The 14888-nt window shown below is 41.3% G+C and overlaps 1 protein-coding gene across 2 annotated transcripts in view; it reads left to right on the forward strand.

Annotated features, from left to right (window-relative positions):
• The window catches only part of LOC134349409 (janus kinase and microtubule-interacting protein 2-like), a 283308-nt gene that overhangs the window by 241046 nt on the left and 27374 nt on the right, over window positions 1-14888 (forward strand). For both annotated transcript variants that reach the window (XM_063053670.1, XM_063053671.1), the window contains exons 16-17: window positions 2423-2476; window positions 9967-10032. In XM_063053670.1, coding sequence (XP_062909740.1) covers window positions 2423-2476; window positions 9967-10032 — 120 coding nt within the window. The remainder of the gene's footprint in view (window positions 1-2422; window positions 2477-9966; window positions 10033-14888) is intronic.

The following is a 14888-nucleotide window of genomic DNA, read 5'->3' on the forward strand; positions in this document are numbered from 1 at the left end:
TCCATGGCTCCATTACAACTTGGAAAGAATTCCTTCAGTCTCCATGTAATCTAGCTCCCTGGCTACTTTATTGCAGATGGCATAAGGAACTGGACGAGCTTTATTAAACTTTGATCTGGCATTTTCATTTAGCTCTATTTTACCATTGATATGTTTGAGTTTCCAAATGCCATCCTCAACCACTGCTCTGGCATCATTCAGGACCTTTCTTTATTCACTTTCAGTTGACTCTTGCAGGGATATAGTGGATAGATCTCCAACCAAGTTGTAGTTGTCTCAGCCAATTGCACTCCCACAATGCTGGTCCTCCTGCTTTTACCAGCTACTAGTCCAGTGGGTTGTTGGTGGTTGTATTTCACTGTTAAAAATGTAATTCCCATAGTAGTTATCTTTTCTCCAGCTCAAGTTCTTAGTTAGATATACGCAGGCTTCAGTTTTGTATCTTGGAAATGCCATTCAAATTCCTTTTGTGGAATGACTGGAACAGCTGAGCCAGTGTGCAATTCCATTTTAATTAATTTGCTGTTCAATTCTGCTGTAAGCCACATTGTTTGTCTTCTGTTACTTTTCACATTATTAATCTCAAATCCAGTCCTGTGTCACTCCCATCATTATCAGATTTTTTATCAACAGCATACAAGTTAATGCTCTGTTTGAAACCGCAACTTGATTTTTTTCTTTTTCTCTTCCTTGTGCAGTCCATTTATCTTTGTCTGACATGCACTTTATATGTGTTCTACTTCATTGCATTTTCTGCAAGTGTCACCTTTAAATGTGCATTGGTCTGGTGTATGTGAGCCTCTGCCACAACAGTAGCACAACTTGTTCAGCCAGGCATGTTTCTGTTCAGTCTTTGCAATTTTGTTCAAGCTCACTTTCATTCCTGACTATAACCCAATTAAGAGTCTGTGTGTGGTTTCCACTGATACAGCAATTTCACCAGCTCTTTCAAATGTGAGTTGTGCCTCAGTTAGACACCATTTTTGAATACTTTCTTGTAAGATTCCAAAAACTAAATGATCTCTCAGTGCATCATTTAAGCCCATCATTGAACTGACAATGCTTAAATAATCTCTTCAATTCAGCCACGTGGGCTGAAATAGACTCCCTTTCTTTTTGATTCTGTTTATGAAACCTAAAATATTCTGCAATCAATTATGGTTTTGATTCTAAACATTCCTGCATTACGTTCACAATATCAGCAAAGTGTACTTCGGCTGGTTTGGTTGCAGTAGTCAAACTTATAAGCAAGCTGTATGCTCTTCCACCAGTTACTCTCTGCAAATCTGGCACTTGTTTCTCTTCTGCTATTCCATTTGCTTTAAAATAAAAACAACAGGAATTCTGCAGATGCTGGAAATTCAAGCAACATACATCAAAGTTGCTGGTGAACGCAGCAGGCCAGGCAGCATCTATAGGAAGAAGCGCAGTCGACGTTTCAGGCCGAGACCCTTCGTCAGGAAGCTTTTTTTTTCAGTAATCTTAACCTAGTTATCTGTTGTACAATCAAAATCACCTACCTTTCAGATGTAGACAGCCACTTATACTATTTAAAAAAAATATTATTTTTATCACCCAGTACTCACCGTTAGTAAACCCATGATTTTCATTTACTTACCGTCTTTTATTTTATCTGGACCATCTTTCTCCCCTTGCAAAAAAAAAAATCATGCTGCCCTTTTGTTAAACTTGAAAGTCTCCCTCACCTTGTGAAGAAAACATGCTGCGTTTTTTTTGAAACTTGAATGTCTCGGGTAGGTAGTCATCTCAGATTCGTTTTAAAACTTATTCATTGCCATGATTATGTTTTGTAACTCAAAAACATAAAACTCATTGAAATAAAAGCATAGAACCAGGGATATATCATGTACGTTTAGTTTTTACTTTAGTTCGGTGTGCATGTATGATGTGGTGGCGTGGTGATGTATGCCATTCACATACTTTTACATATAACTCATTATGAATTTTGGAAACAATCAAGAATACTTAAACAATATATTTACAATATTACTCAATAGTTACTGAAATATTTAATACATAACATTCACCATTGTGAAACCATCTATATACTGTGCCCCATCACAAAAAAAAGAGAAAATTTGCAGATGCTGGAAATCCAAGCAACACACACAAAACAGTCAGCATTTACTCTTTTCCACAGATGCTGTCTGCCTGCTGAGTTCCTCCAGCATTTTGTGTGTGTTGCTATATAGTGTACCTTTTGACCTGTCAATCAGATCTCAGACTCCTAACAAAATGTTATATTGTGCCTCTTGACGTTCTCACCATAAGCTGCAATCTGTCTTATAAGGTGTGCATATAATCAAATAATAATTCATTTTTACATTTGTGTTGGTTGATTTGTAAATGACTTCAGTGATACTAAACCTGCTAAATATCTGTGGATTAATTTATTTCACAGGATGTGTCTATCCATGAACTCATCAAACAGCTGGATATCCTGGGAGATAATGGGGTAAGTTTCTTTCCCATGTATGTACACAAAATTTCTGTATTACTTAACACTGCAACAATGGATTTTCCCTTTATAACAAAAGCACCTTCGCCTCCCCAAGTGTTACCTTGTGTTTCAGTCCAGGAGCTTGTAGTTCAACGAGAGTGGCTTGACAAGCTGTCACTTATTACCCACATGGAACTGAATTTACAGGAGTATGGATTCTCACTTAGTTAGGGCTTTGGCACACAGCAACAAGTGAAATCAGAATCGGGTATATTGTCTCTTTTTTATATCACCTGAAATTTGCTGCTTTGAAATTATACGTTGGAATGTGTTGAATTGCAGCAGCAGTACAGTTTAAAAGCACAAGGCGCAAGTCCATAACCTGTCGGAGCAGAGTTAGACCATTCAGCCCATCGAATTTGTTCCACCATTCTGTCATGGCTGATTTATTATCCCTCTCAATCCCATTCGCCTGCCTTCTTCCCGTAACCTTTGATGCCCTGATCAATCAGGAAACTATCAGTTTCTGTCTTACATATACTCAATGACTTGACCTCCACATTTATCTGTGGTAATGAATTCCAGAGATTCACCACACTCTGGTTAAAGAAATTCTTTTTCATCTCTCTTTGAAATAGACATCCCTGAATTCCGAGGCTGTGCCCTCTGGTCCTACAGTCCCTCATTATGGGAAACATCCTCATGACTACTATTTATAATTAGTTAAATAAATAAATAAATAATGAGGTAGTGCTCTTTAATGAGCTCATTAATTATCAATACAGAAGGAATAATGAGACAGCTCCCCACTATACACTATAGAAATTTGGTAGTGTTTTTGATGACACACCAAATACCTGCATTGTGATGTGCCTGATATTTCTGAGGCTTCATTAACATCCAGATGACAGAGTGGTGTCTGAAACTGAACAGCCCACAACACTCCTCTGAATCCATGTTTTCCAACTGACACAAGTTTTAGAGAAGTGGATCTATTGGGGTTGCAGTGTGATCTGATTGACCAGGGCCATATGGAGCATGGAGAAGCTCTTTGGCTCCATAACATGCTTACCACTGAGGTTCACTTCATTTGGCCACCATATGATATTGGCCCAGGCGTGTATGTACCAGCCCTGGGCAGTCCAATCCAGCAATAACTGTTTGACTGCCTCCTCTGTCCTGAGACCATAGCCACATTTAAATAGGGTACAGGTAATTGGGCTGGTTGACCATCTGTAAGCTTGCAGGGGTGGGGTAGCAAAGCACAGTGAGGAACAGAAAGCCTTTGAGTCACGACCACCTCAGGAATTGTCTTCAAAGTTCTTTCCTAAATCCACATTGAGTTATTGATCTAAGCTTGGAGCAGGTAGCTACTAACATTTGCTCCCAGTCCCCTTGAGTTGCAGAGAGTAATTACTGTTCTCCCCAAACTCACCAAACTCCATGAGAAATACAGTTGACAAGTGTAAATGGGTGAAATGTGGGTGTGATACACTGCATAGTAGATAATTTGCCAACATGGATATTACAGATGTGGAGTCAGTAATAAAACCTCCACTGTCATTGTCCTTTCCACTGAAAGAAAATCAGGTTGGGAATTTAACAGCTGGGTGATGCACTATCCCCAATGAAATAGAACCAGTCCCCTAGGTGTCTTGCTTCAACTCAGGCAAGGTACAGTGACTAGCTGCCACCATTCAATTTCCACTCCGTTGAGGTTGAGGCACTACAAGAGTGGAGAGGAAGGGTTTCAAATAAAGTTTGGAACTACTTTTTGTCTTCTCTGTCTGTGAAAGAAGTTTTGACTGTATTTAATTCTTTATTTTTAATTAAATTGCAAGAGTAAGAATCTGTTTGTAAACTTGCTCATTTAATCAAGTAGTATTAATTAAAGTATTAAATGTACACTATGTTACCATTTCCCATGCTGCTTGTCCTTTTGTGTGTCCTCCAACAGGAATGGGAAGCTAATAACATATAAATATATACTGTATATCATCCTAAATCATTCTGGATATAACTGTGCCACTTTACTTCACGTAAACATTTGTTTTCCACCCCACTATAGTCATATTTTTTTAAAAGGTGAGAGCTAAGAAACTGCCAGGTGTCTGTTCATTAGAAATACTCTATTGGAATTAATGTCAACTGAGAATTTGGTCATGTTAGTAGAGGAATCTCGCACAAGGTAGTTGGTTTACTGTTGTCACATCACTGAGATGCTTTGAAAAGCTTTGTCTGCCTGCCAGCCATTCAGAAGGATCACTCAATACATTAGTACAGTCACAGAGATCAGAATGAAGTGTTGCTGTAACAGAGGAGAGTGCAGTGCATTCCTCCAACATTTTGTGTGTGTTAGTAGAGTGTTGATAGTTAAACAGCCAATGGGCGTTTTAGTCAGAGGCACACATTTGATAATTAATTTATTATTGTCACATGCACTAAGATTCTTTGAAAATCTTTGTTCTGTATGTCTTCCATATAGATCATTTCAAACCATGCAATTATTGAGTAACGCAAGGAAAAAGCAGTAACAGAGTGCAGAGTAGAGTGGTACAGTTCCTGGGGCTGGGAGAGTGCAGTGCAGGTATATAATAAGGTGCAAGGGCCAAAACGAGGTAGATAATGAGATCAAGAGTTTACCTCTATCGTACAAGAAACCCATTCAAGAGACACTTATCAGTGAGTCAGAAGCTGTGACGGAGCCTGGTGGTATAAAGTTTTTACAGTGTTAGCCCACTGGAAGGGAGAGAAGGGAGTGTGGATGGATTCCTTGATTGTTGGTTGCTTTCCTGAGGAAGTGTGCAGTGTACTTAGAGTCTATGAAGGGGACACTGGTTTTTCTGATGGACTGAGCTGTGTCCACAACTCTCTGCAACTTCTTGATGTCTGGGCAGTGCAGTTGCTATACCACGCAGCAATGCATCCAGATTTCTGTGGTGCACCTATAAAAATTGGTGCAGCGCAATAGAAACATCACAAATTTCCTTAGCCTTCTAAGTATGTTGAGGTGCTTCCTTTGGTGGCTCCTCTGATTCCATGCTCTTTTGAAAGGGTGAAGGGTAATTGGGTGAAACACTCTGTATATATGACAAAGGCGGGAAGAGGGATGAGGTCCTGAAGTGTGAATTTCGGGATCCAGGCAGAAGGCTGAAGAACAGGACCTCAAGGGTGGCGTTCTCAGGATTGCTGCCAGTGCTACTTGACAGTGATGGTAAGAACTGGAGGAGATGGCAGTTGAATGCGTGGCTGAGGAGTTGATGCAGGGAGCAGGGTTTTAGATTTTTGGACCATTGGGATCCCTTCTGGGGAAGGTAGGACCTGTACAGATTGGATGGGTTGCACCTGAACTCGAGGGGGAACAACATCCTTGCAGGTAGGTTTGCTAGCATGGTTCGGGAGGGTTTAAACTACTTTTCAAGGGGGATGGGACCCAGAGCGATAGAGCAGTGAAAGAAGTGCATGGAGTAAAGCCGGATCTAACGTATAGAGAGGTTTTGAGGAAAGAGAAGCAGAATAAACGGTGTAAAGACAGTAAGGTAGAAGGGCTGAAATGTGTGTACCTCAATGCAAGAAGCACCAGGAACAAAGGTGATGAACTGAGAGCTTGGAGATATACATGGAATTTTGATGTAGTGGCCATTCCAGAGACTTGGCTGGCACCAGGGCAAGAATGGATTCTCAATATTCCTGGATTTCAGTGCTTTAAAAGGGATTGAGAAGGCGGAAAAAGGGGAGGAGGAGTGGCATTACTGGTCAGGGATACTATTACAGCTACAAAAAGGGTGGGTAATGTAGCAGGATCCTCTTTTGAGTCAGTATGGGTGGAAGTCAGGAACAGAAAGGGAGCAATTTCTCTATTGGGGGTATTCTATAGGCCCCCTGATGGCAGCAGAGATACAGAGGAGCAGATTGGGAGGCAGATTTTGGAAAGGTGCAAAAATAACAGGGTTGCTATCATGGGTGACTTTAACTTCCCTAATATTGATTGGCATCTGATTAGTTCCAAGGGTTTAGATGGGGCAGAGTTTGTTAAGTTTGTCCAGGACGGATTCCTGTCACAGTATGTGGACAGGCCGACTAGGGCAATGCCATACTAGATCTAGTACTAGGTAATGAACCGGGTCAGGTCACAGGTCTCTCAGTGGGTGAGCATCTGGGGAACAGTGACCACCACTCCCTGGCCTTTAGCATTATCATGGAAAAGGATAGATTCAGAGAGAACAGGAAAATTTTTAATTGGTGAAAGGCAAATTATGAGGCTATAAGGCTAGAACTTGCGGGTGTGAATTGAGAAGATGTTTTTGCAGGGAAATATACAATGGACATGTGGTCGATGTTTAGAGATCTCTTGCAGGATGTTAGGGATAAATTTGTCCCGGTGAGGAAGATAAAGAACGGTAGGGTGAAGGAACCATGGGTGACAAGTGAAGTGGAAAATCTGGTCAGGTGGAAGAAGGCAGCATACATGAGGTTTAGGAGCCAAGGATCAGATGAGTCTATTGAGGAATATAGGGAAGCAGGAAAGGAGCTTAAAAAGGGGCTGAGAAGAGCAAGAAGGGGGCATGAGAAGGCCTTGGCGTGTAGGGTAAAGGAAAACCCCAAGGCATTCTTCAATTATGTGAAGAAAAAAGAGATGACAGGAGTGAAGGTAGGACCGATTAGAGATAAAGGTGGGAAGATGTTCCTGGAGGCTGTGGAAGTGAGCGAGGTCCTCAATGAATACTTCTCTTCGGTATTCACCAATAAGAGGGAACTTGATGATGGTGAGGACAATATGAGTGAGGTTGATGTTCTGGAGCATGTTGATATTAAGGGAGAGGAGATGTTGGAGTCGCTAAAATACATTAGGATGGATAAGTCCCCGGAGCTTGACAGAATATTCCCCAGGCTGCTCCACGAGGCGAGGGAAGAGATTGCTGAGCCTCTGGCTAGGATCTTTATGTCCTCGATTGGAGGGAGGCGAATGTTGTCCCCTTGTTCAAAAAAGGTAGTAGAGATAGTCCAGGTAATTATAGACCAGTGAGCCTTATGTCTGTGGTGGGAAAGCTGTTGGAAAAGATTCTTAGAGATAGGATCTCTGGGCGTTTGGAGAATCATGGTCTGATCAGGGACAGTCAGCATGGCTTTGTGAAGGGCAGATCGCGTCTCACAAGCCTGATAGCGTTCTTTGAGGAGGTAACCAGGCATATAGATGAGGGTAGTGCACTGGATGTGATCTATATGGATTTTAGTAAGGCATTTGACAAGGTTGCACATAGTAGGCTTATTCAGAAAGTCAGAAGGCATGGGATCCGGGGAAGTTTGGCCGGGTGGATTCAGAATTGGCTTGCCTGCAGAAGGCAGAGGGTCGTGGTGGAGGGAGTACATTCGGATTGGAGAATTGTGACTAGTGGTGTCCCACAAGGATCTGTACTGGGACCTCTACTTTTCGTGATTTTTATTAACGACCTGGATGTGAGGGTAGAAGGGTGGGTTGGCAAGTTTTCAGACGACACAAAGGTTGTTGGTGTTGTAGATAGTGTAGAGGATTGTCAAAGATTGCAGAGAGACATTGATAGGATGCAGAAGTGGCAGATGGAGTTCAACCTGGAGAAGTGTGAGGTGGTACACTTTGGAAGGACAAACTCCAAGGCAGAGTACAAGGTAAATGGCAGGATACTTGGTGGTGTGGAGGAGCAGAGGGATCTGGGGGTACATGTCCACAGATCTCTGAAAGTTGCCTCATGGGTGGATAGGGTAGTTAAGAAAGCTTATGGGGTGTTAGCTTTCATAAGTCGAGGGACAGAGCTCAAGAGTCGCAATGTAATGATGCAGCTCTATAAAACACTGGTGAGGCCACACTTGGAGTACTGTGTCAGTTCTGGTCGCCTCACTATAGGAAGGATGTGGAAGCATTGGAAAGGGTACAGAGGAGATTTACCAGGCTGCTGCCTGGTGTAGAGAATATGCATTATGATCAGAGATTAAGGGAGCGAGGGCTTTACTCTTTGGAGAGAAGGAGGATGAGAGGAGACGTGATAGAGGTGTACAAGATAATAAGAGGAACAGATAGAGTGGATAGCCAGCGCCTCTTCCCTAGGGCACCATTGCTCAATACAAGAGGACATGGCTTTAAGGTAAGGGGTGGGAAGTTCAAGGGGGATATTAGAGGAAGGTTTTTTACTCAGGGAGTGGTTGGTGCGTGGAATGCACTGCCTGAGTCAGTGGTGGAGGCAGATACACTAGTGAAGTTTAAGAGACTACTAGACAGGTATATGGAAGAATTTAAGGTGGGGGCTTATATGGGAGGCAGGGTTTGAGGGTCGGCACAACATTGTGGGCCGAAGGGCCTGTGATGTGCTGTACTATTCTATATATTTAGAGAATGATTCAGATATTTCCAGCAAACACTATATCCTCCCTATGAAAATGCTAAGGAAAAAACTCACTACCATCACGACAAGAGGTTGTATGTTTGAGAAAGCAAAAGAAAATCAACCACCACACAGAATGTTTCATAGCTAAACAATGAACCTGGTTAACTTCACTGAGATTTTTTAAAATCTATTTTGCAGAGGGTGATGGAGGATGTTTTCCTCCATCCTTATGGGAAGATGTTTGATTTCTTCCCACATCTTCCAGAGTTAAGAACTAGGAATCGGAAGGGGAAGTCCTCCTGTGCACTCGCATTATGTCATTTTTTCAGCTTTTAGATGTTCGCTTATGTAAAAACACCTAATGAATGCGGTTTGTATTTTTGTACTGTTTTCATGTGCAAATGCTTGTGTGTTTGTTGATATAGGTAACTGTAAGTGGGTGAAGACAGCAGACGATTTCTCTATGAGGATCTTAATTTTTCCCTATTTTAACATCACCTTACTCATCATCAAAACTACAATAATGATTGTTTCAGATCATTATTATTCTGATGATGACTAAGATGATATTAAAAATTGAGTACTCACAGCAGTGCTGTCAGCTGCGCTATTTGAGCCCAGCTACTAATCTAAAATTGAAAGTGGAGATTAAATTTGCTCTTTGCTGTCATGACAACTAAACAATCTGGCAGATTAATGACTGTTCTTAATTCTATGGTGCAAGCTGTTATTGACATATTTCCTGACAAGAGTATTCTGTACCACAAGTGGAGCTTATATGAGGTGTGCTTAAGATGAGTAGTATCCAGCATATTCCACTGTCTGGTGCTTAAGCTTCAGGACGACAATGACTGTCTGCATTTGTGGGAAAATCACTGGGTTAGAACTCCAGTCTTACCCATTGAATTAAATGAATAAATGTCACAGGCTGACTCTGTCGGAGACAGTGCCAAATCTATTTCAATGTACGTGACGTTAAACAATTAGTCTTGCATTTTAAATGTCAGCTAGGTTGCAGCTGAATTGCATCCAACATTGTATTTCTAATATTTTTTCTCAGTAACATTTCTATTCAAGCTGATCTATCTTTACGGTGCAAATACATTTAACAGTGAAACATTTATTCCCACCCTTTTCCCCCTGTAGAATCTCAGAAATGAGGAGCAAGTGGCAATTATCCAGGCGAGCACTGTACTGTCTCTGGCTGAGAAGGTAGAGTCAAATACTTATTTGTACATTTTTTAAGTTTCTGTAAGGAAATTAACATCTGACTAGATTTTACAATATCCTGCGTCTTTTGCAAAAAAAAAACTGGTAAACTTACTCAGAAACTATTACCAATTACGCTAAACCTGGAAGGCTTGAAAGCATTTCAGACCTCATACAATTGTTTCACCCCAAAAATTTTGATCAACTTCCGCTTGAAATCTTCCCTCAAGAAAAATGCCTGATTTTTGCATTTATTTCAGTACATTCTTTAGTTATTGACATCTCAGCACTTCACCCTCATGTACACAGGAGGATAAGATAAACAACATTCTGAATAGTCAGGGAATTCTGGGTTATTGTAACACAGAATTTGTGTCCTCCAACCATGGCAGCTCATTTTGGAGTAAAACAACAGAAAATGTAGCAGTTCTTCAGCAGTCAATTTTGTACCATAGGGATAATTCTATTCCATTTTTTGCAATATTCATGAATTTCTATTGCTTATAGTTGTATATACAAATTAAAGCCACATAAAGCTATAGGAACTGCTGTTGTATGTATAACAGGTAATATTACGGGGATGTTATGCTTCACAAATATGATGGAATTTAATCATTTGCTGCTCTCTAATGGTTATATTGTGGAATTGCACTAAAATGAGAAAGTTCAATCTGCTTACTCTGGTGGATGTGTTCCTGGGGATTTTATCCTGTGATCTCCCACTTCCAACACCTCCCCCCCTCCAATTAAAAGTCCTTTATCGCTATATTCAGCATTATTTTAATTGTCTATTTTACAAAATTCATCTCTGTGGTGAAATATTTGCTAAATATGGCCAAGTAGTTCTTCTCCGTGCACACTGGTACAGTTAACACACCTGTAATAATGTTAGCACATACTGCTAATACTTACTGAAAATGTGAGGAGCAGGCAGAGTGTCTGGTTTAACATTTTGGAAGTCAGTGTTCCAACGAACTTGGTTCTTAACTGAACGTGCATATAGCAGTGGCAATCCCCACCCATCACAGGCATTTAAACGTGGGCAGTACAGTGTTGCAGCTAGTAGAGTTCTCCCTGTGAATGTGTGGGTTTTCTCTGGGTCGCACACTTTCCTCCCGCAATACAACAACATGATAGCTTAATTGGCCACTGTAAATTAGCCTTGGTGTACAAATGAATAGAATTTGGGAGCAGCTGTTGAGAATGTGGGGAAAGTAAAAATTAAGATTAATGTAGGTAGGATTGCTGAGGGAGATGACTATTTATTTATTTATTGAGCTACGGCGCAGAATAAGCCGACGAGCCTTTTGAGCCACCCTACCCAGCAATCCCCTGATTTAATCCTAGGCTAATCATGGGACAATTTACAATGACTAATTATCCAACCAAACGGTAGGTCTTTGGACTGTGGGAGGAAGCTGGAGCTCACAGAGATAATCCACACAGTCACAGGGAGAACATACAAACACCTTACAGGCAGTGGAGGGAATTGAACCTGGGTCCCCTGTACCGTAAACCATTGTACTAACCACTACGCTACCATGCGTATTGGTAGGAATGGAGTCAATACACTAAAGTCCATCTTCCATGCTGAACATCTCTCTGACACTAAATGAACATAAAGTATTTGTAGATGATATGCCAATTTCACTAAGTGGCAGAATGCTAGTTAACACTATCAGAAGTTCTTTAAAATTGTCAGTCTATGACTCCTGACTATAATTGCTCCCAGGTGTGTTTAAGAGTGCATGTTGGGACCCATGCAGCCCCAATACTACTTTATTCTGATTGGTACAGGAGACCTTTCAGTAATAGAGATAAGCTTAAGTCAAAAGGGCTGTCCTCTGACAATGGACAATGTAAATGGATCTGCCTGCCCAGAACAAAGCAGCAGCAGGAGTAACAGGGTTCCTACACTGGGTTTATTGTGCTATGCAATCCCACACCTGTGTCTCAGTTCTACAGAATCTGGCCTCACCAAGCTTCTGAATAACACCATGTTCTCTATATTTCCCCTCTATGTAGGATGGACAACTAACATCAAGCAAATGCTCGGTGCTGGCTGTTGGCCAGTAGTCACTTGCAATTTTGTTGGGTTTATTCAAAACAGGTTTCATATTAGACTCTTTAAGCCTACATGTGTGACGCTTGCCTTTATTGTCTGGATTTGTTCCAAATGCTAGTTCTTAAAGAAGACTCTGCTACAGTTATAGTTTGACCTTGATGGTGACAATTGTTCTGTAGCACAAGCACAGAGAGAGAAGAGAAAGCTTTGTAAACATAAGCATGGTTCATTGGCTCTGGCAGTGTAGTTCTGTTCTAAGGTTAGTGCACTGTAATGTGGAAAGGAATCTGTAAACGATTATCAACATCCAAGAAGAAAATAGCTAGATTTAACAAGGAAAACACTGCAATGTTTAGCGTCGGTTCTATAGCAACTTCAGAAAATGTTTTACCAGCAGGTCGGTGGGACTAGGTGAGAGTAAGAGTTTGGCACAGACTAGAAGGGCTGTAATTGTTATATGGTTATAAAATGTCCATAATTTTACAATGCCTGAAAATGGCATTCCTTTAAAGAAGCACATAATATGCTGCAGGAACTCAGCAGATCAGGCAACACCCATGGAAATGAACAAGCAGTTGATATTTCCACTGAGACCCTTCATCAGGACTGGAAAGAAAGGGGGGAAGAAGCCAGATAAGAAGGTTGGGGGGGGGGAGGGGAAGGAATGCAAACTAGAAGGTGAAATTCCACTTTTTGCGGATGGAGTGAAGGTGTTCGACAAAGTGGTCCCCCAGACTATGTTAGGTCTTCCAATGTAGAGGAAGCTGCATCAAGAACACCAGATACAGCAGATTTTCAGGTGAAATGTTGCCTCACCTGGAATAAGTCTTTGGGGCTCTGAATGGAGGTGAGTGAGGAGGTGAATGGGCAGGTGTAACTCTTCTGCATACAGTGGTAAGTGCCAGGAGGGAGGTTAGTGGGGTGACACAAAGGGACAAGGGAATCACAGAAGGAGCGATCCCTGCAGAAAGTATTGAGGGGAGGTGAACATGTGTTTGGTGGTAAGGTCCGGTTGAAGATGGTGGAAATTCTGAAGAATGATATGTTGGATGCTGAGGCTTATGGGGCAGTAGGTAAGGACAAGAGGAATTCTATTACTGTTAAAGTGGCAGGAAGATGAGGTGAGAGCAGATGTTCAGGGAATAGAGGAGATTCAGATGAGGGCAGCATCAATGTTTGAAAAATGGAAACCCTCTCCTTTGAAAAAGGAGGTCATCTCTGATGTTCTGGAAAGGAAAGCCTCATCCTGGGAACAGATACAGTAGAGATGAAGGAACTCAGAAAAGTGAATAGAATTTTTACAAGAGACAGATTTGAAAGAGGTGTAGTCAAGTTAAGTCAATAAGTTATAACAGATGTCTGTTGACAGTTTGTCTCCAGAGATGGAGAAAGAGAGAGAATGAGAAAGCAGAGGAAGGTGTCAGAAATGAACCAAATAAATTTAAGCTGAGGGTGGAAGTTGGAGGCAAAGTTGATGAAATTGACAAACTCAACATGAAGCAACACCAAAGCAGTAGTCACTTTGGCACAGAAAGAATCCATGAGCATTACCAGGGAAGGCTTGGAAGAAGGATTGATCCACATAGACAATGAAAATGCAGGCAAAGTAATTGTGTGTGCCCATGGCTATCCCTCGAATTTGGAGAAAGTAGGAGGAGCCAAGCAAGAAATTGTTGAGTATGAGGACCCGTTCCGCCAAACTGGACCTTGCACTCAATAATTTGTGATTACTAGTTTCCTTTAAAGAAACTGCAATTATTTAACAAAGTAAAAATAAAATCATAGAAGTATTGTAGAGCACTACAGCACAGAAACAGGCCCTGCAGCCCAACCAATCCACGACAAACTATTAATCAGCCTAGTCCCATTGACCTGCACCTGGACCATAGCCCTTCCTACCCCTCCCATCCATTTGTCTATCCAAATTTCTCTTAAATCTTGAAATTGAACCTGTATCCATCACTTCCGCTGGCAGCTCGTTTCACATGCTCACCACCCTCCGAGTGAAGAAGTTCCCTCTCATGTTCCCCTTAAACATTTCACCTTTCATTCCTAACCCATGACCTCCAGTTCTAGTCCACACAATCTCAGAGGATAAAACCTGTTGGCATTTATCCTATTCCTCTCATAATTTTGCATACCTTCATACCTTGCAAATCTCCGCTCATTCTTCTATGCTTTAGGGAATGAAGTAGTAACCTATTCAATCTTTCCCTAAAACTCAGATCTTGAGTTTCAGCAACATGCTTGTAAACTTTATTTGCACTCTTTCAATTTTGTTTAAATTTTTCCCCATGTGTAGGTGACCATCACTGCACACAATACACCAAATTAGTCCTCACCAATTTCTTGTACAGCTTCAAAATAACATTTCGACTCCTGTACTGAATACTTTGATTTACAAAGTCCAATATGACAAAAGCTTTCTTTATGATGCTATCTACCTGTGACATAATTTTCAAGGAATAATGGATCTGTATTTCAAAATCCCTCTGTTCTACCACACCCCTCAGTGCTCTACTGCTTACCATATAAGTTCTACCCTGCTTTGTCTTCCCAAAGTGCAACATTTCACACTTGGCTACATTAAATTCCATCTGTCATTTTTTTAGCCCACTTTTCAGCTGGTCCAGGTCATTCTGCAAGCTTTGATAGTCTTGCTTGCTATCCACTACAACACCAATCTTAGTGCCATCTGCAAATTTGGTCATCCAAATCATCCAGATCATTTTACTGTAGATGACAAGTAACAACAGACACAGCACCAGTCCCTGGGACACACCACTAGTCACAA

This window comes from Mobula hypostoma, chromosome 7, assembly GCF_963921235.1.
Source record: "Mobula hypostoma chromosome 7, sMobHyp1.1, whole genome shotgun sequence".
Classification (NCBI taxonomy): Eukaryota; Metazoa; Chordata; class Chondrichthyes; order Myliobatiformes; family Myliobatidae; genus Mobula; species Mobula hypostoma.